This window comes from Gopherus flavomarginatus, chromosome 5 (genome assembly GCF_025201925.1).
Source record: "Gopherus flavomarginatus isolate rGopFla2 chromosome 5, rGopFla2.mat.asm, whole genome shotgun sequence".
In the NCBI taxonomy this organism is placed as follows: domain Eukaryota; kingdom Metazoa; phylum Chordata; order Testudines; family Testudinidae; genus Gopherus; species Gopherus flavomarginatus.
The window spans coordinates 6,032,813-6,054,958 of record NC_066621.1 but is presented as its reverse complement, the minus strand read 5'-3'; the positions used below and the strand labels follow the sequence as shown (position 1 = coordinate 6,054,958).

Below are 22,146 nucleotides of genomic sequence, written 5' to 3'. Positions count from 1 at the left end.
ACTGCTGAGGGAGGGGAAAAAAAAAAGCGATGCTTCTCTGGTGGGTGGCGCTCCTCCTGCCATGCACCCTGAAGGATCCTCCTGCGCACCCCCTGGAGTGCGCGCACCCCACTTTGAAGACCACTGCTGTAGACCACAGATAGTGCCCTTTGTTTTCAATGTTTATTTTTAGGGCTGTTGATTAATCACAGTTAACTCACATGATTAACTAAAAAAAATTAATCACGATTAAAACAATTAATCGCAGTTTTAATCACACTGTTAAACAATAGAATACCAATTGATATTTATTAAATATTTTGCATGTTTTTCTACATCTTCATACATATTGTATTCTGTATTGTAACTGAAATCAAAGTGTATATTATTTTTCATTACAAATATTTGCACTGCACAAATTATAAACAAAAGAAATAGTATTTTTCTGTTCACCTCATACAAGTGCTGTAGTGCAATCTCTTTGTCATGAAAGCGCAACTCACAAATGTAGATTTTTTTTGTTACATAACTGCACTCAAAAACAAAACAATATAAAACTTCAGAGCTTAGGAGTCCACTCAGTCCTGCTTCTTGTTCAGTCAATTCCTAAGACAAGCAAGTTTTGTTTACTTTTACAGGAGATAATGCTGTCCTCTTCTTATCTACAATGTCACCAGAAAGTGAGAACAGGCATTTGTATGGCACTTGTGTAGCTGGCATTGCAAGGTATTCACGTGCCAGATATGCTAAACATTCGTATGCCCCTTCATGCTTCGACCACCATTCCAGAGGACACGATTCCATGCTGATGACACTTGTTAAAAAATAATGCGTTAATTAAATTTGTGACTGAACTCTTTAGAGGAGAATTGTATGTCCCCTGCTCTGTTTTACCTGCATTCTGCCATATATTTCATGTTATGTCAGTCTTGGATGATGACCCAGCACATGTTCATTTTAAGAACACTTGCACTGCAGATGTCACAAAACGCAAAGAAAGTACCAATGTGAGATTTCTAAAGATAGCTACAGCACTCAACCCAAGGTTTAAGAATCTGAAGAGCCTTCCAATGCATGGAGCATGCTTTCAGAAGTCTTAAAAGGACAACTCTCCAATGCAGAAACAACAGAATCCAAACCACCAAAAAAAAAAAAAAAAAAAAATCAACCTTCTGCTGGTGGCATCTGACTCAGATAATGAAAATGAACATGCATCGGTCTGCACTGGTTTGGATTATTATCGAGCAGAACCTGTCATTAGCGTGGACGCATGTCCTCTGGAATGGTGGTTGAAGCATGAAGGGACATATGACTATTTAGCGCACCTCGCACATAAATATCTTGCGATGCCGGCTACAACAGTGCCATGCGAACACCTGTTCTCCCTTTCAGGTGACATTGTAAACAAGAAGCGGGCAGCATTATCTCCTGTAAATATAAACAAACTTGTTTGTCTGAGTGATTGGCTGAACAAGAAGTAGGATTGAGTGGACTTGCAGGCTCTAAAATTTTACACTGTTTTATTTTTGATGCAGGTTTTTTTGTACATAATTCTACATTTGTAAGTTCAACTTTCATGATAAAGAGATTGCACTACAGTACTGGTTTTCAGTGAATTGAAAAATACTATTTCTTTTTTTTTTTTTTTACAGTGTAAATGTAACCCACACACCTTCTGGGTGTGGTGTGGTGCTGTGTCCCATCTAGTGGCATCAAGACCATTTAGAGAGAGAGATAAAATGAGTCTGCTCGATAGCCTGAGCTACTAAGGAGTTGGCTTTTAGGTCATGCGGTAGAGGCTCATGTACTAAGCTCCAGAAGGCCCAGGTTCAATCCCACCTGCTGGTGTTACAGGAATACAGTGAAACCCCACTATAATGTGATGTTTGGGGTCCAAAAAATTCCATCGTGATAAATGCGGGGTCACGGTATAGCGGGGCTTCAAGCCGGTCAGTTTAAGTCAGTGGTCCGCAACGTGGTGCATTGATGTGCGCTGCCTAATGCCCAGCAGGGGAGAGAGAACTCCAAGGCTGCGGGCGCCGGTGCTCTCTGTCCCCGGCAGGTGCGGGGCCGCGGCTTCTCTCTGGCCCGAACTTATCTGGGACTTATCCAACCCCCCGGCCCCGCCTCGACTGGAGCCTCAGTGTGCCGCATCCAGGAGCAGCCCTGGACAACGCTGCAGCAGCCTGGTTCCGGTGGGACCTGAGCTCGCAGCCCCGCCCCATTACCACGCAGCTCTGAGCGGGAGGAGCTCAGGCCCCGCCTGAGCCACGCTGCTTTGGCGCTGTCCAGGGCTGCTCCTGGACATGGCACGCTAAGGTGCTGGGGGAAGGCGGAGGTGGAGGTCAGAGTGGGGCCAGGGGGAGCCTCCGACATTCTCATGGGGGCCCCTGCAGGGCCTGGGGCAAATTGCTCCACTTGCCCCACCCCGGGCAGCCCTGCCCAAAGCTGCAGACTTAACTGAAAGCAACTTACAGAAGTGTTCCTGTTTTACACTCAGATGCCCAACTCCCAATGGGGTCTAAACCCCAAATAAACTTGTTTTACCCTGTATAAGGCTTATATAGAGTAAACTCATAAATTGTTCACCCTAGATAACACTGATAGAGAGATATGCACAGCTGTTTGCCCCCTCCACCCAGGTATTAATACATACTATGGGTTAATTAATAAATAAAAAGTGATTTTATTAAGTACAGAAAGGAGGGTTTTAGTGGTTCCAAGTAGTAACAGACAGAACAAAGTGAATTACTAAGTAAAATAAAATAAAACATGCAAATCTAAACCTAATACAGTAATAAAACTGAATATAGATAAAATTTCACCCTCAGAGATGTTTCAATAAGTATAAGTTTCTTTTACAGACTGGACGCCTTCCTAGTCTGGGCACAATCCTTTCCCCTGGTACAGCCCTTGTCCCAGGCCAGGTGGTAGCTAGGGGATTCCTCATGATGGCTGCCCCTTGTTCTGTTCCACCCACTCATACATCTTTTGCATAAGGTGGGAATCCTTTGTCCCTTTCTGGGTTCCCACTCCCTCCTTCTCAATGGAAAAGCACCAGGTTAAAGATGGATTCCGGTTCAAGTGACATGATCACATGTCATTGTAAGATTTCATTACCCACTTGCCAGCACACAGGTATACAGGAAGATTTACAGATAAAACAGAGCCATCTACAGACAATTGTCCTGGTGAATGGGAGCCATCAAGATTCCAAACCACCATTAATGGCCCACACTTTGTATAATTACAATAAGCCCTCAGAGTTATATTTTATATTTCTAGTTTCAGATACAAGAGTGGTACTTTATACAAATAGGATGACCACACTCAGTAGATTAAAAGTTTTGTAATGATACCTTACAAGAGACCTTTTGCATGAAGCATATTTCAGTTACATTATATTTAAACTTATTAGCATATTTTCATAAAATCATATAGAGTGCAACGTCATAGTTTAATGCTTTGAATTCTGTTCATCAGTGTGGTTTGCTGCAGAATTAAAACAGAACTCAAAACACAATGCCTCCTCGGAGTTTAGGAAAACAATATACCTTTAATCCCCAAATAAAACTTTTTATTTGAATAAAAAGTTTACTGCTGTAGACTTAGAACTATCAGCCTCTAAATACATCTAATAATTGGGCCACACTATTTGCAGCGCATACACTCAACTTCATCTTTTTCTCCTGTTTTTTTTTTAAAAGTTTGAATAATTGCTTGTGTTCTGAAACATGTTCTGATACAGATCTTCGTTTTCTTCTCATTTTAGTGTGTCAATTCTTTAAACCGTTATCTGCTAACAGTCTGAAATGTGTACGTGGTGGACATGAGATTCATCGATACATTCAGATGTGCACGCACTTCAGAGCTTGCGTGTGCGTCTCTTTGTTTATTGTATCTTCTAGACCAATACACAGCCTTACTGCAGCAGGCAGCTTTGCATACACACACAGACTAATGTATTAGCATAATACATATAGCTTATGCCATATATTGTATTTTCCTAATCAAACAAGTTATTTTTTATATATTTGAATGATACAAAAGCAGGGTGAAAATCAGGAAAAAAATGAATAATACTTTTTGTAAAACCTGCGAATTGTTTGGTAAAAATCAGTTTAAACTGAAAACAAAGGGGCTTAAACACATAGTATTGAGGTGTCTGGGGAACACCCTGCATTACTTCAGTTAGAGACCTTGGCTGCCCAGGAGAGAACACTTGATTGTGCTTGGGGAACGCCCGGTTGAAAAGGGACCCTGGCGGCTCTGGTCAGCACTGCTGACTGGGCTGTTAAAAGTCCGGTCAGCGGTGAAGCCGGGCTAAGGCAGGCTCCCAGCCTGCTGTGGCTCTGCACACTCCCCGAAAGCTGCCGGCATGTCCCTGCAGCTACTAGGTGCAGGGGCGATCAGGAAAGCTCTGTGTGCTGACCCTGCCCCGAACGCCGGCTCCGCAGCTCCCATTGGCTAGGAACCGGGGCTAATGGGAGCTGTGGTGGTGGAGCCTGTGGGCATGGAGCCACCTGCCACCCCTGAACCTTGGAGCTGGGCTGGACATGCCTGCCGCTTCTGGGAGCTGCACAGAGCCAAGGCAGGCAAGGAGCCTGCCTTAGCCCCACTGTGCTGCTGACCAGGAGCTGCCTGAAGTAAGCGCCAGCTGGCTGGAGCCTGCACCCCAGATGCAAGTTGGAACCCTCTCCCACACCCTAACTCCCTCCCAGAGCCTGCATCCCAATGCCCTGCCCCAGCGCTGAGTCCCCTCCTGCATTCAACCTCCCTCCTGAAGCGCGCATCCCCTCCTGTACCCCAACCCTAGGCCTGAGGCCTCTCCCACATCCAAACTCCCTCCTGGAGCTTGGACCTCACAACCTCTCCCACACCCCAACCCCCTGCCTGAGGCCTGAGCCCCCTCCTGCACCCCAAACCTCTCATCCCCAGTGAAAGTGAGTGAGAGTGGGGAAGAGCAAGTGACGGAGGGATGGAGTGAGTGCGGGTATAGGGGAGTGAGTGCAGAGCACCCATGGGGAAAAATTGGTGGAAGCTCTGCATCCACCGGCAGCTCCCCACGCCACTCCCCAACCCCAGCTCATCTCCGCCTCCACTCCGGCCTCCTCCCCTGAGTGCCTTGCGTACCCACTTTTTCCCCATGGCGCCCAGCACTTGCACCACGAAACAGCTGTTTCACAGCAAGTGCTGGAAAGGAGGAGGGAGAAGGGGGAACACAGAGCACTTGGGAGAAGAGGCGGGGCTGGAGCAGGGATATGGGGAGGGGTCCAATAGAGGCAGGGAGGAGGCGGAGTTGGGGCAGGGACTTTGAGAAGGGGATTGGAATGGGGGTGGGGCAAGGGTGGAGTCAGGTTGGGGTCACCTATGAGTGGGGGGTGTTTTGGAGAAGAGATGGGGCAAAGGTGTTCGGTTTTGTGTAATTAAAGTTGGCAAACCTAATTGTGCGTCAGCCAGTTATTTTGCACAATAAATGACTGGTGTCCCCCCATATTAGGTGATGGGTAGGACATTATGTGACCTCCCCACGTGTCTCCGCCCCCCCAAGCTGGGCTGTGCTCTCCCCACCTCACCTGTGTACGGGGGAGGGGGGGTCTCTGGCAGCCAGAGCTGGGCAGGGAGCAGGACAGAGCCACACCAGGATGTTGCCTGGTGCACGGCAGCAGCTCCCTGGGAGCGTGTCCGGCTGCATCAGGAGTGGGCTACCTCCCACCCAGGGCTTGGCTTCCAGGCCAGCGGCTGAGCAAGTCGGAGCCCCCCCGAACGCCCAGCTGCCGGAGAGCCTGCAGGCGCAGCCTGGCTGGGAGGGGCGGCGGCAGCAGCCAGCTGCCCTCAGACGCTGAGCCTGGGCGGAGGGGAGCCCCGGCCGCGGGGCTGGAAAAGACTCTGGCCCAGGCCTTCTTCACCCCGCCCAGGCTGGCTGCTGGCCCGGGGGGGGGCACTTGACCCATCGTGCCTCCGCAAGTCACCCCCGCCCCCCCCCGTGCAAGGCAGGGGTGGTCACTAGGCGACCGCAGGCCAGAGCCAGAGCCCCACGTGCCTTCTGAGCAGCCCCCGCCAGCTTGTCACGTGCTGCCCAGCGGGGCCTGCGGGGGGGGGGGGGTGTCTCTGGCGTCTGGCCCTGGGTTAACCCTGGACTCTCCCGGCCCCGGCGCCAGGGCTGCCGCGCGCCCAGGCCGGGCCGGGAACTAGCCCGGCGGGTGGTGACTCTGGCGCACCCACGTGGGGGTCACGGGGCGCCCCGCGCCATTGGGCGGAGCGGACACCCCAGCGGCACCGGGCGCGTCCTTGCGCCGCTTCCGCGCGGGGCTCGTAGCTCCGCCCCCTCGCGCCTCCGTCCCGGCCCCGGCTTCCCGTGGGGCCGCGCGGCGCGCGGGAAGGGAAAATGGCGGCGGCGCTGGCCGAGCGGAGCTGTCTGGAGCTGAGCGGGGCCGAGCGCGGCCCGCGCCGCCGGGTCCGGGAGCTCGCGCTGAGCCCGCCAGGTACCGGGATCCCCGCCCCCCCCGGGACTCCTCTCCCCGCCTGGCCGGCCCCGCCCCTCCTCGTCTCAGGGACCCCCCCCCCCCCGGACTCCCTGCCCCTAGACACCCCCCCGCCCTGTCCGTCCCCGGGACCCCCCCCGGACTCCCTGCCCCTGGACACCCCCCCGCCCTGTCCGTCCCCGGGACCCCCCCCCCCGGACTCCCCGCCCATGGGGCTTCTCTCTCCACCTGGCCGTTCCGGCCCCGCCCTTCTCTGCCCCAGGGACACCCCCCTCCCCGCCCAGCCTCTCTGTCCCTGGACACCCCCTGCCCGCCTGTCCCCGTGACACCCCCCCCCGCCTCCCTGCCCCAGGGACACCCCCCTCCCCACCCATCCTCTCTGTCCCTGGACACCCCCTCTGGCCTCCCTGCCCCAGGGACACCCCCCTCCCCGCCTAGTCTCTCTGTCCCTGGACACCCCCTGCCCGCCTGTCCCTGGGACGCCCTCCGGCCTCTCCTCCAAAGCTCCCACGACACCCTCCCCCCGCCCGGGTTGCCCCTGCCACCAGCCCACCCTGAGGGCCCCAGTCTCCCCTCCCAGATCCCCGCCTTGCCCACACTTGCCCCTTCCCTTCCCCGCAGGTGCCAGCGTGGGCCCCGGATCCGGGCGCTACGCAGACAGTGCTGGCGGGTTCTGCTACCAGGAGAGCGCCCAGCTGGTGTCAGTCACCAGGAACCGCTTCATCCACTGGTAAGTGCTGGGGGAGGGCTCATGGGTATCAGGGACCCTGCCAGGCACCCCCATGTTGCTCCTGCCCTGGGGTGCATATTGCCTGCCCCATGGCGAGTATTGCCGTTGAGCAGGTATTGCCCCCTGGGCTAGGGGGAGGCAAGTGTCTCGGTCTGCTCTTTCCCTGCGTGGTGGGGGGCAATAGTGATGCCAGTTCAGTGCAAGGGGTCCCTTTAAAGTCAATGGATCGGATTTGAGGATGTGCCCAAGTGCTTTGCTGAATGGGATGAACAGCTGCGTGGCGATCCTGAGTCATAGTGGGAACAAGCCCATAGCTCCCTGTAGCAGGATACTTTTGTCTGCCTGCTGCAGAGTCTATGGCCACTTTGACGCTAGGAAACTAGGTCAGTATAACTATGTTGCTCAGGGGTGTGACAGATCCGTACCCCATAGCAATGCAATTAAACTGACACTACCCTGGTGTAGACAGCACTAGGTCCCATCCACCTAGCTACCGCCTCCCTGGGAGGTGGAGTACCTACATGAATTGGAGAAGCCCTCCTGTTGGGTAGGTAGCGTCTTTACTGAAGCGCTACAGTGGTGCCACTCCAGTGTAGACCTGCCCTGTGAGTCTAAACCTGTGTTGTGTTGATCACTGCCGACCTGAGAGGCCTCACAATCATCAACGTAAAAAGCTTTTTTATTTTTTTTCAGGACCACTTCTGGAGACACTTTGGAGTTGGTGGAGGAGTCTCTGGATATAAACCTCCTGAATAATGCCATTCGGCTCAAAATCCAGAACTGTAGCCTCTTACCTGGAGGAGTGCATGTGTGTGAGACACAGAATCTCATCATCATCTTGATTGTGACCAATCAAACGGTGCACCGTCTGGTACTGCCACACCCTGCTCGCATGTACAGGAGTGTAAGTAGTCTGGGTGGAAATAACTGTACTTTGAGATTGTTTCAAGAAAATAATTCTAATAAACTAGCTACAAATTACCTTTTAGAATCAAAGATTGGTGTTGGCATAAACATATCTGTGGTATGACTTATTGGAATAAGCTTTGATGGAAAGTGATCTGAAACCTGTAGTTTCTCCACCTAGCATTTTTTGTATTTTTAAAAACTAGTTTAGAGCATTTTTTAGTATACAAACCTGCTGAAATAGTGGTACATATACTACACTAAATATTGCATGTACATGTGAAATACATGTCTGTGCTAATTTGCTTTTTGAATACTAAAATTAGGATTTTCAGAGGATCCTAGGGAGCTAGGCACCCAAATCCATGGGAACTTGAACTCTGGGGCCTAAGTTGTTTGAAATCTGTGACCGTTGCCATTTCAAGAGCTGTAGAGCAGGAGTGCAAGCTCGGGGTGTTTCTTTAAATCCCAAAGACTCCATGTATGTAGTCACCTATGCATCTGTGATTCCCAATTTTTTCTGGTTGAGACTCCTTTAGAGATATGACACACATTCTTAGTTCCCAAACCAAACGATCCCAAATCATTGGCCAAGTGAAGCCTTGTGCTATACTCAGAGACAGAAATGCCTCTGATTCTAAGACCAGAAGGGATCATTATAGTCATCTTGTCTGACCTCCTGGATAACATGGGTCAGAGAACTTCCCCAAAATAATTCCTAGAGCAGAGCTTTTAGAAAAACATCCAATCTTGATTTAAAAATTGCCAGTGATGGAGAATCAACCATGAGCTTGATAAATTGTTGCAATGGTTATTTACTCTCCCTGATAAAAATGTCTGCCTTATTTTAGTCTGAAATTTGATAATTTTTGAAAACTGCACATGATCAATTCCAAAAATGCTGGGGGTATTCTAGACATCAAAGGGCAGAACCTTATTAATTTAGGTGAAAATGGAAAACTGGAAAAGCCCAATTTTCACTAAAATCCCCATTTGATCACTCATGATGCAGAGGTGAGAGAGTCACTTCACAGAGGCCTGTGGGAGGGGAGCAGAGTCACTCTGGATGCAGAGTTAATGACATTTAGGTTAGGGTTAGTGAGTCCCTTGCCTCTCAACTCTGGCCATGAACAGGTCCTTCCAGCTGGGCATGGCCAGGGGGGCGGTGAGGGGCCCAGCTGAGTGTATAGCTGGGCCTACATAAGCCATGAAGTGTGGGATCTTCCAATTATTTTGTGGGATGCAAAGCACTTGTGCAGAACTGTGATGGTGTTACCAAGATTCTGGCATGTATCTGGGAGGGAGAGTAGGTCCACCAATGAATCAGAGTTATCTAATCTACTTACACTTTGAGATCCACTCTTAAATGGTCAACCCTTGCCAGCTAAAAATGAGAGAGCCAAATTTAGGTGATCAGAGAACTTGCATCAAAAGATCTTTTCTCAGTAAGTAAAAGCCAGTAGTGGAGATTATGCATTTGTCATTCCTCTGGCAGTTCCTTGTATCTCTAGTCTAACAGTTCTGTGTGTTCTTGGGACTTGTACTCTTTTTTTTCTCTCTCTCTCTCTCTCTAACAGGAGCTGATAACAGAGGGCCAGATGCAGTCTGTATTTACAGATATTGGAAAAGTTAATTTTAGGGACCCTTCAAACTACCACATGATCCCCTCCATTCCTGGACTGGCCTCTAATTCCACTGCTTCAGCAGCTTGGCTTAGCAGTGATGGGGAGGCTCTCTTTGCTCTGCCGTCTGCTTCAGGAGGAATATTTGTCCTCAAGCTACCCCCTCATGATGGGCACGGTAAGAGTTGAGAGTAGAGTATAGAGTCATAAGTATGTATTTATAGAGCGTGTGTTAGTGTTTCTCACACCTTCACCGATTGTCCTGCCTATGCAAAAACAGCCATTTCATGCTGGTATAGAAGGTGACACGTAGTGAAGGATGACCATGATTAGATTAATACTGATCTGGATATAGTGGATATAGTGTACAGCAGGGGTTCTCAGGGGGTCGCGAGGTTATTACTTGGGGGGTCATGAGCTGTCAGCCTCCAACATTTATAATGGTGTTAAATATATAAAAAAGTTTTAAATTTATATGGGGGGTCGCACTCAGAGACTTGCTATGTGAAAGGGGTCACCAGCTAAAAAAAAAAAAAAAAAAAAAGGTTTGAGAGCCACTGGTGTACAGACTTCACACTCCCCCTCGTGTCTTTGTCAGTGCCTCTCAGTCCTGACCTGCAGCATCCCTTCCTATTTCAGTTTTGGGCTTCATTTGATTTTGACTTTTGTCTTGAGTGCTTATTGTAACCTGACTCCCAAAATGCTTGATAATTCATGCTTGTTGAAGCAGCAAATGATGTTCTGCACATTGCTGAGCAGTTTCATTTGCATTTTTTTCAGGGATAGTTTCAGTTGTGGAGCTGAAGCAGAGCTCTGTGATGCAACGTTTGCTTACAGGTTGGATGCCAACTGCTATCAGGTTAGTGATGTCATGTAACACACAGGACTCTCTCTTTTAACGCCCTGCATGGAAGCCCGTGGATTGTATTCAGGTAAATTCAAAGGTAGACAAACACACTGCACTGGTAATGCTCAGCATTGAAATAGCACTTTTAAAAAGAGGTTAGGAACTTGCTGTAGGCCACACAGTGAGTCACAGTGACAAAATTGGGATCAGGAGTGAGGAGCTGGATTAGTCCATTTTACTGTGCTGCCTCTGGATCTGCGTGGCTGAGATCTCCATGAACACGTTGCTTTAGTAACTGGCCCCTGGACTTTTACCCAGGAGTGAGTTGGCAGCCAGTGCAGATTAAGGATGACAAATATGCTCTCTTTCCAGAAATCTAATGGTGACAGATGCATGGATCACCGTGGTCCATATTTGTGTGTAATAGGTGAAATCTCTTGGGTAACTGAAGACAGGACAAGGTGTTCCTAGCCACTGCTACTCTATGGGCATCTGAAAGGGGGGACAAGTTCAGTAAGACCTCAGATTACTTTGACAACCATTGGGAAGCTCCCCATAATTTAAGGAGCCAATATGGATCTGACCACTTCAAAATACTTCCTCTTGCCTTGACTTTCATAAGAACATAAGACTCTCCATACTGGGTCAGACCAAAGGTCCATCTAGCCCAGTATCCTGTCTTCCAACAGTGGCCACTGGCAGATGCTTCAAAGGGCACGAACAGAACAGGGCAGTTAAGTGATCCCCATCCCCCGTTGTCCAGTCTCAGCTTCTGGCAGTCAGAGGCTTAGGGACATGCACTAGCTATTGATGGACCTATTCTTCATGAACTTCTGATCCTTTTTAGATCCAGTTATAGTTTTGGCCTCCACAACATCCCCTGGCAACAAGTTCCACAGATTGAACTGTGTGTTGTGTGAAGAAATACTTCCTTACGTTTTAAACCTGCTGCCTATTAATTTCACTGGGTGATCCCTAGTTCTTGTGTTATATGAAGGAGTAAATAACACTTTCTTATTCACTTTCTCCACATCAGTCATTTTATAGATCTTTATCATATTCCTCCCCACCCCCAGTCATCTCTTTTCCAGTCTTTTTAATCTCTTCTGGTACGGAAGCTGTTCCATGCCCTTAATCATTTCTGTTGCCCTTCTCTGAGATGGGACAACCAGAACTGCATGCAGTATTCAAGGTGTGGGCATACCATATACACATTATTTAGTTTTCTATTCTTATAACCTCTCTCATCTCCCTGAGTATTTCACAATCACCATCCTAATCAGGTAGTCCATGGTATATCCGTACTGCTACACTCTTATTATTCAAGCATGGAATTTCTATCCGTAGAGATTCTGTGATACAGTTTGAGTCATTTAAGTTTTTTACTATATTTGACCTATGCTTTTGTTCGGTGCCTTCCCCCCCTCCCCCACCAGCAGAACCTACTCTATCATTCTTATATATTTTGTACCCAGGTATTAATGTGTCCCATTGATTATCCTCTTATGTCAATATCCTCATTTAATACCAGGCACTCAAATTCACCAATCTTCGTATTTAGACTTCTAACATTTGTATAGAAGTGCTTATAAAATTTGTCACTTTTTAGTTGTTTGCCTTCATGTGATGTACTTAAATGGGATTCCTTTTTATTTGACTGTTTCTCTTTAGTTCCTACCTGTACTGTATCGGCTTCTATCCTTTCCTCTTTTGTAGGATATAGAGAATCCCTGTTAATAGATCCTCCCCTAAGGGATGTGTCTGTCAGAAGCATGTGCTCCTCTGCACCCATCTGCTTTCTCCCACTCCTTAGTTTAAAAACTCCTCTATGACCTTTTAAATTTTACATGCCAACAATCTGGTTCCATTTTGGTTAAGCTGGAACCCATCCTTCATGTATAACCTCCTTTCCCCAAAGGTTCCCCAGTTCCTAATAAACCTAAACTCTCCTCCCTACACCATCATCTCATCCATGCACTGAGACTCTACAGTTCTGCCTGTCTAATTGGCCCTGCATGTGGAACTGGAAGCATTTCAGATAAAGCACCATGGAGGTACTGAACTTTTATCTCTTACCTTCCAGACTAAATTTCACCTCCAGGACCTCTCGCCTACCTTTTCTTATGTCATTGGTACCTACATGTAGCATGACCATCAGCTCCCCTCAAGCACTGTACATACATCTATCTAAATGTCTTGAAAAATCCACAGCCTTTGCACCTGGCAGATAATTCACCATGAGAGTCTCCTGATCATCACAGACCTGGCTATCTATGGGTATGTTTTCACTACCGGAAATTGGCGAGCAGAGATCGATCCATCGAAGGTCCATTTATCGTGTCTAGTCCAGTGTAGACCCGGCCTATATTTCTAATGATCAAGTCCCCCATTACTATTATGTGTCTCTCCCTAATAACTGGGATCTTGTCCTCTGGAGAGGTATCTTCAGTGTGAGAGGGTACCATGACATCATCTGGAGGGAGGGTCCCAACTGTGGTATGGTTTCCCTCTCTAGTTTGATCTCCTCCCCCGAGACTTTCATCCTCCTCAACAGTGCAGAAACTGTCACAGGGGGTGGGACTACCTTGCTGTGTTTTGCAAAGTCTCATCTATGTACCTCTGTCTCTCTCTTATCTCCAGTTCAGCCACTCTGGTCTCAGGAGACCATAATCGATCTCTTAGGGCCATGAGTTCCTTACACTGATGCACACGTACGCCACCTGGCCGCAGGGCAGGTAATCCTACATGTTGCATTCAGTGCAATAAACCGGATATTCCCCACTCTGCTGCTGGCTTCTGCCTGCATTCTTTTGAACAAGAGGAGTGTCATAAGCTCTATGGGATCACAAGTGAGAGTTATTGTGCTGGAAGAGAGATTGCATCTTCCAGTCCTTTGGGTTCTCTCACAAAGGCTCTATTGTGGCCACACCTATTCCTGCCTGCTCTCGCAGTCCAGTCTGCAGCACCTCATGTTAAATAGTGTCAAAGGCATCTGTTAGATCTGTAAGTACTAGATCTGTGACCTGTCTATTGCCGTCAGTGCTGTCTCTGTGCCATGAAGCCAAATTGAATGGATCCACGGCCTGGTCTACAAGGGCAAGTTCTTTGGCGGTATAGCCTTATGCGTGAGTTGAAATGATACCATTATCCCGACATAATCCCCGATCAGGACAGTCTCCTTCTGACATAAGAATGCCTCTTTTCCGTTTAGCTTGTTTCTTGAGGAAGAGGTTTAAGCTAAACTGGTAAGATGTCAGAATAAGTGTTTCCCCGCATGGGGAGATTGTCAGTACAACTAGTAAAGCGTTCCCATGTCAAGGATTCCTGAAACGTATGTTGTGTTAAAATGCTGCTAGTTAGCCTGCATGCATCCTTGTGCGCGTCACCAAAGGGGGGACAGTTAGTGACTGGATGGTAATCGGCAAGTTCAGATGACTTTTTGAGGATAGAGGTGTTTAAATGTTTTAAGTAACTTGTTACTGTCCTCAGTTTGCACTCTCTCCCCCTGTGGTCTGACAGCATTACATGACATTTTGATTAAAAAGCTACAGTAATATAAAATTAACATGGCACAATTAAATGGATTAAAAGCTAGCTAGCTGATAGGGAATCATGAAACAGGGTGTGTTTCTGATGGAGTCCTGCAGGGATCACTTCTTGGCTTTACCCCATAACACTGGAAGAAAATGTAAAATCATCACTGAAAGTTTTCAAGTGACACACAAATTTGAAGAGGACAGGTCACTGATACAGAGCAAACTGGATCTCTTGGTAAACTGGTACAAGCAAATAATACGTGTTTTAATATGGCTAAATGTAAACATATACACCTAGGAACAAAGAATGTAGGCCACACTTAGGATGAGGGACTCTCTTTCAGTCATTGCTTCCCAGGATAGATATTTTTTCTTGGAGGGATTGATAATCAGCTGAGCATGAGCGCTCAGTGCAACTCTGTGGCCAAAAGGCCCAATGTGATCCTTGGATACATAATTAGGGGAATCTCGCATAGGAGTAGAGAGGTTATTTACCTCTGTGTTTGACACTGGTGTGACTGCTGCTAGAATCCTGTGTCCAGCACTTCAAGAAGGATGTTGATACATTGGAGAGGGACAGAGAAGAGCCATGAGAATGATTAAGTGATTGGAAAACCTGCCTTATAGCGATAGGCCCAAGGAGCTCAACCTATTAGCCTACCAAAGAGAAGGTTAAGAGGTGAGTTGATCACAGCCTAAGTACCTATGTAGGGAACAAATATTTAATAGTGGGTTATTCAGTCTAGCAGGGAAAGGCCTAACACCATGCAGTGACTGGAAGTTGACGCTAGATACATTCAGACTGGAAATAAGATGTAGATGTTGAACAGTGAGAGTAGTTAACCATTGGAACAATTTACCAACGGTTGTGGTGGATTCTCCATCACTGACAATTTTTAAATCAAGGTTGGATGCATTTCTGAAAGCTCTGCTCCAGGCATTATTTCAGGGAAGTTCTCTGTCCTGTGTTATCCAAGAGGTCAGACTAGATGATCACAACTATCCCTTCTGACATTTGAATCTGAGTAATTATTCACTTATTACGCTGTAAGCCCCTTGTGACAGGGAGCTCACTGTCTTGTGTGTGCAGAGATTTCCTCCCCTCAGTGCAGTGAATACTCAATGAAATCATTCTGAATTACTACTTGTGTTTTCAGAGGTGACCAAGGCCCTTCAGACCTTCCTGTCAGCCTCTCCGTTCACTGCCTTGAGCATGATGCCTTCCTTTTCGCACTCTGCCAGGATCACAAACTCAGGATGTGGTCTTACAAAGTGAGTGAGTGTTTTGGGTTGTGATTTGCTTTGCAGATGGGGATGATTCAGGGCTAGTTACACCACATGGATGATATCGAGGTGCTGTGAGACAGAGGATGGGCTGTTGATCCAGCAGTGATTCTGAGACTTGGCTAAAGTGGTACTCTATGAACTGGCCGTGAGTTTGTTGAGTAGCAGGATTTCAGGGAACATGAAGAAATAGGGAGGAGAATAAAGGGGAAAAATGGACCTGGGGCTAGTCCAAGATAAGGTGAGCTACGAGAGAAGGTGCGGAACTGCTGCTGGACTTGCATATTAAAGGACAGGAGGTGGAAAAGCTCCACCCCTAACCTTCCTTTGTGTTGCTTGTCTGCTGTCTTTGTTCTGGGCAGGACCAAATGTGTCTAATGGTAGCCGATCTGCTGGAGTTCGTGCCTGTGAATAAGGACCTGAGGCTCGCTGCTGGAACGGGACACCGATTGCAGCTGGCCTATTCGCAGTCACTGGGGCTCTACCTTGGTGTTTATATGCATGCACCCAAGCGAGGACAGGTACAAAATGACTGGAACCTTCAAGAGCTGCCATTCTAGGCAAAGACAGTGAATTATTGGGATGCACCCAGGTTTCTGAGCTTGCATATAGGGTGGTACATAATAGCAAAGAGAGCATTTGCTAACATGCACTGCATGGAATAGTAGCTTCTGAATAGCGTTTCTCATCCCAAAACATTTTGCAAGATGCTCATGAGTCTTTGGGAGTAGAACTTTCCATGTTTGGTGTCTGCCAGTGGGTCTGCTGTTCGGGAAACGGAGGAGGAGGGAAAGGGATTCACTTTTGAGAATGGGTAGAGTGGAGTGACATTACCCTTATAACAAATTCTTGCACTGCTTTTTAAACAGCTGTAGTGAGTTGGGAGCAGAGATTTGAGGTTTGATGTGGTGATAAACCGTGGGGCAAACGGTCGTGTGGAGGCTGGTTTTGATTTAGTCCAGTTATGGAGGTTTTCAAATGATTCAAGATAGGAGTTTTAGTGAGCTGCTGTTGTGTGTGGGGAATCTACTTTCCAGCTGTGTAAATCAGGGCTGCGCAGGCATGCGTAACTAAGGTAATCAGGGAGCCCTACTTCCTTCACTCCATGTTTAACTATTGAAAGAGTGCAGAATGTGCATATTAAGTGCTTAGAGCCAAGCACCATTGTAAACGGCATGCTCAGGGTGCATAAAACGATGCACAAACTGGTTTCACATTGGGTGTTCTGGTGGGGCTGGGGAGGTGCTTTGTGACAAAAAGGCATCTAGGAGATTCCCAGCAACCAGGTACCCAGGAGGAAAACCTTAAGGCTGTAAAGTAAAGCTGCCAAAAGTGTGTAAATGATCCAACAGCATTAACTCTGGGCCTTGGGGGTGTGTGCATCTTGATAGTCTTTACTTATGTTCCTATACAATAATCTCTGTAGGAGCCCTGCCTTATTCAGTTCACGGTGAATGAGGCAGGGATGCAGCATTTATTTTTAAATATCTTGCTAGAACCGAAATGAAGAGGACAGATATATACAGAATGCGCCTGCAATCTGTCAACCAGTTTCCTTTTGGGAACACTCTAGAACTATGGTTACAGTCAGTATTTTAAATTAAGGATGAGTATATTTTAAATTATTTGTGTGCTCACTGGTTACATCGCACACTCATTCACTGCTATGAGTATGGCCCTCGGTGAGTATGGATCGGTAGGTCCCTTACCGCCTGCACAAAGTGCCTTTAGTTGAATGTGTCACTTTAACTTTGGCAGCACCTGGGTTGAGTGCTATATTTTGCATTAATATCCATTGTACTGGCATGGAGGCGTTGCACTCCTGTACCCGGGCCCATTGTGCTAGGCGCTGTACAGACATGGAACAAACAGGTGGTCCCGGCCTCAGAGAGTTTACATCTTCACTACACAGTTTAGAATGAATAGTCATTGCTTGGATTGGACTCTCTTAGCCAGTCCGAGTACTTAGGGTTTCAGAATGAAGTGGTACAGCTGTTTGTGTGTGCGCGCAGCATCTCTGGGCGAGGCAATTGCATTTTAGTATCATATGCGCTGCCTTGCACTACTTGGCACTAGTTCTTTCAATCATAAGATTCAAAACAAAGTACTTCAATATCAGATGCTTGGATAACGCCGTGATGGGTGTGGGATAAGAACCTGAATAGAACAGTTTTACTGTGTCACTTTGATAGCATCTTTATTTTAGTTAGGATGGCTCTTTTCCAGCCATTGATTTACCTTGTGCATGTGTACAGTTCTGTGTCTTCCAGCTGGTGAGCACTGAGAGTAACCGCTATAGTCTTGACTACATATCCTCGCTATTCACCTCTCAGGTGAGTGCCAGTGCTACACTCCTTGGGGAGGTGGGGTGGGGTATAAAATGAGTAGTGGGCAGAGTCTCGCTGGAAGAAGTGTACAGATCCATAAATCGAATATAAGCTTGGGGACTTCTAGTAAGAATAAACAGGATCTGGGTTTGCTCCTATAAATGTGACAAAATAACATTACATGTTTCTCTGGCTTATGCACTTGTACCCACTGAGAGCTAAGTTTAAACGTCACTTGCATTTTTGGTGTGTTAATCAAGTCTCCATGCTATCTTTTTCTCCTAGGAGACGCTTGTTGATTTTGCCTTAACACCAGCTGAGATCTGGGCGCTCTGGCACGATGATGAGAATCAGACTATTGTGAAATACATCAACTTCGAGCAGTGAGTCTCCCTCCCGTTTTACTGATTAACCTTTTGGGGTAGCAATTGCAACGGTCACTATTACTGTTTGCTAAAATCATTCCTACATTTGCTTCCCTCCACTTGCTTCCTTTCCTATCCACTTGTGCTCAGTTTTTCAGAAATAGTTCATTGTCTGTTGGCTAATTTCCTTAATATCCCAGGGCGTGTGGTGTCTGTCCACTCCTTTCTCCTTGTAACATAGGTTATTTAGGTTTTTAACCCTTCTTTATTATAGTAGCTAAAGCTGTGATAGAAAGTAAGCAGGGTTAAGAACTCAGAGTCTGGCATGATTAGATGATCACAGGGAACATCCGTGCCACTCCCAGCTTCTTCCTCACACTTTTTTGCCAACTTTTACATATTCATCTGGGGCAAGTAGGAATTGTTTGGAGGACCAGTGAGTAAAGATATTAGTTTATTCATTGGCCTTGTGAAGGTGGGCAAGTAGACACTGTATCTGGGCCCTTGGACTGACTGACTGAAATGCCTGGGTAGAGGTAGAATGAGTTACAAGTGTTCCGCTTCACTTTAGGCACATGAATCTGCCATTAATTCTAACTGGGCAGAGTTTCAGAATCCAGCCATTTCTACATACACGTCAGTAAAACAAAGGGAGGCCACAGCATGATATCATAATGATGAGCTTGGGATAAGAATCTAGATAGCTGGCTAGGTATAGCCATGGGTTAACTGGACAGCAGAGTAAACAGAAATCAGGATGTAGCACTTGTATGTAAGTCATTAGTCGTCTTGGTTAAGATTATCCTACCATATGCCCCATCTGGACCAGCACTGAATTAAGATCTGTGATTACTACAGTTGAACTCACTTCAGACTAGAATTACCAGAGAGTTTAGTGTTCACTGCGACTGAGCATACATGACGGATGGAAATTCTTTTCTCCTCAGAAATATTGCAGGCCAGTGGAACCAAGTTTTTGTGCAGCCTCTGCCGGAAGAAGAAGTGACTATTAGAGATGATCAAGACCCTAGGGTGAGTGGACAATACAATACCAACCAGGAGTAACTTGGGCTGTGTCCCTAGCTTCCTTTCTGTCTTTTGCTGCAGGGGACAGAAGTAGAAAGATGGTTGGGACAGAGCAGTGTATGTGATATAACTTTATTTTGTATGTTGTCCTTTTATACAAACAGTATCTTTAAAGCTTCACAGAACTGAATGAGACAACAGACCCATAGTATACATGACAGTGGTGTGAAACACTTAAGCTGGCCATAAGGCCAGCAGTTGAGGAGGAACAGAAATTGTTATAAGCAAGGGAGAAAGTCTTTCAAGATGAGATTTGTAAAACAGCTTGACATCAGTGAGCAGAATGATCCAGGATAGCTGCCTCTGATGGCAGGAGCTGTGAAGAAGGCAGATTGAGAGGCTAGAGCAAACATGGATTTCCAGCTTGAGCAGGAATGAGAATGTGATGGAGTGGTCTAAGGATGAGGGTGAGGGAGCAGAAGCATTATGCTACTTAGTGGATGTGATGAGGTCTGAGGAGGCGCAGAAGAGGTAGAAAAGAGGGCTGAGGTATAGGCAAGGGCAGAGTTGCATAAAACTCTGAAGAGGGGACAGTGAGTTGGAATTCGATACAGCAAGGGACTTTGCTGTGAATTAGGGATTTTAGTGTGAATTAGGGCAGCTGGAGATTGAAAGGAAGGATGTGAGTTCCTCAGGCCTGAAAAGGTGATCTAGGAGGAGACACATTTATGGGACTGAAGGGAACACAGGAATTGCCAGTGCCATGGGAAGGGGAGTAGAACTTAGACATGGCAGCCTGAAGGTGCTCCTTGCTCCTCATTGCATACGATACAGGTGGGACGGAAAGAGAGGGTGTTGAATTCTAGGGGATGCTGAAGTCTAAGGGGTGCTATGAAACCAAACCCTCAGTTTTACCAACACTAAGGAACTGTGCTGCCTTCTGCCCCCACGAACAGGAAAGACAGCCTCTTCTTTGCAGTCTCCTTTCAGGCTGTTCGCTGCGGAGTTCATCCCTGCAGTGTGTGTCTGGCTGCTTTGCATTCTGTGGGTGACTTACCTCATTGTGTGAGACTAGACCATCTATGCTGGGTTTCAGATTGTCAGAGTCCTTTTGCAGAATAAACCATTGCAAGGCCAGTAATACTGTAGTGTACAGTGCCACCTGTTAGCAGGCTCCTGCAGAAGAGATGTGGAATTCCAGGAGCCTGGAATGATGAACTGTAATTAGAAGCCTGCATCACTTTGAATAAATTTGCTTCTCTGAATTACCATTTTGTTATTTCACAGGAAACTTATCTGGAGTCTCTCTTCATGCCTGGTCGGTTCACAAATGCTGCTCTACTCAAAGCTCTACAGGTTAGCAAACAATCCGTTTGTGCTCCCTCAGTTCCACGTTGTGCCACTTGTGGCTGCACAAAGTGGACATGGGGTCACTCGAGGAGAACTCTCAGCTGACCTGCATGCTATCCGTTGGCATAAGGCCCCACAGAGACCAGTCACCATAAATTAGAGCAGCCCTTAAACGAGTCTAACTTTTGCTGATGGTCTGGGAAGGGATGCGTAACTTGCTCCTTGACAGCCTCACGTCATCTGAACTGACCAGTTCTCGGTACAGGAGAACATCTGGGCCTGCAAAAGCTGCATTTGTGTTTATACAGTGTCGTAGGTGTGCTTGATGGGCTACAGAACAATGAAGGCTCCCTGCCCTGAGGCGCTTAGTTCTCCGTGCGCATAGCACCACAAAGTACAGGCAGTGGGAGGAGGAAGACGGCTATAATAGTGAAAGGTCCCAAGGATGCTGAGGTGGGAAGAGCGGCGAGAGCAGTTTCTATGGGCTGGAAAGGGTGAAGGCTGGGCATGGTGACTGAAGAACAGTCTGAGATGAGGATGTTTATACAGTGGCTGTATGCAGCCTGCCCAGCATGTTGCAAGGAGGGTCCACGCTAGGGTCCTGTGGATGAGGGCATACCTACATGTTCTTGTATGTGGAGAGAAAAGAGCCCGAGGAGAAGGCAAGGATAGCAGGTAGTATGGCCAGAGGATGATGGAGGAATGGGAAAGAGAGCAGGCAGGAGGTTTCAAGGGCAAAGTATGAGGTGCAGCAGAGGATGGTGAGGGGGAGAATGGGGCAGTGGAAGATCATGCCGGACCTGGTCTTCACTACCAGGAAGCTGGTGTGGAAAGGAAGGGAGTGTGGGGAGGGTTTAGGAAGCAGCCAGAGGTCTGAAATGATATTGACAGCTCGCTGGCCTCGGTCAGGGAGGGCTGGGTGTGTGGACAAGGTAGCAGAGGTGACCGATGAGATCAGACCCATAACAGAAGGTAGCCAGGTGGGCTGGGAGTTTCCTGCTGAACTTTCTGTGGCTCAGGACCAGCAGTGGGAGAAACAAATGCTAGGTGTGAGCTGAGCTAGTCTTGGTGGAGTGGGCGTTGTGTGGTGCGGGGGCGGGGAGTGTTAACCCCAGAGCTGGGGGAGGAGGGGAGGGGTTTGGGCAGCAGCGAGTGCTGGTGGGCTCGTGGATTGGAGGGTGCAGGAGGAGAAAGGGCCAGGAGTTGAAGGGAATGCAGTGTTGCTGCTGCTCCGTAATTCTCTGATGGAGACACTGGTGGGCAGCGCTGGGCTCTGCGTCTGTCTCCCCAGTTTTATCCTGGTATGACTGTATTTGAGTCATTGGTATGACAGTGGAGAATCAGGTCCCTGGTGTGCACCTTATCGCATCTGAGAACACCACCCTGCTTCTCCCTTCGGGCAGGACCTGGTGAGCTGCCCACTGGGCTTGCTCTTCACTCAGTGCGTCTTCTGTTATGGAGCTCATGGGCTGAGCTCAGCAAAGCCCTATGCTCACTTCCCTGGGGATGCGCTGCCTGTAACGAAAACGGCATCTGATCAATTCCAGATCTGGGAACGTTCCAGGCGTTGGTGGGTTTGGTGAACATGGGAAAAGCCTGGTTCCGCTAACCTCATTGTATGAGTCTATAGGCTGTGGATCCAGGGGGAAGCAGTGACTGCAGGGAAACAGGGTCGCTGTGGATCTGAGG

General features: G+C 47.8%; 1 protein-coding gene across 2 annotated transcripts in view; it reads left to right on the top strand.

Annotated features, from left to right (window-relative positions):
* Positions 1-6,367: 6,367 nt before the first annotated feature.
* The window catches only part of NUP160 (nucleoporin 160), a 55,076-nt gene continuing 39,297 nt past the window's right edge, over positions 6,368-22,146 (top strand). For both annotated transcript variants that reach the window (XM_050956671.1, XM_050956670.1), the window contains exons 1-11: positions 6,368-6,464; positions 7,086-7,194; positions 7,888-8,098; positions 9,678-9,900; positions 10,503-10,581; positions 15,263-15,377; positions 15,752-15,910; positions 17,645-17,722; positions 18,002-18,099; positions 19,029-19,113; positions 20,395-20,463. In XM_050956671.1, coding sequence (XP_050812628.1) covers positions 6,368-6,464; positions 7,086-7,194; positions 7,888-8,098; positions 9,678-9,900; positions 10,503-10,581; positions 15,263-15,377; positions 15,752-15,910; positions 17,645-17,722; positions 18,002-18,099; positions 19,029-19,113; positions 20,395-20,463 — 1,323 coding nt within the window. The remainder of the gene's footprint in view (positions 6,465-7,085; positions 7,195-7,887; positions 8,099-9,677; positions 9,901-10,502; positions 10,582-15,262; positions 15,378-15,751; positions 15,911-17,644; positions 17,723-18,001; positions 18,100-19,028; positions 19,114-20,394; positions 20,464-22,146) is intronic.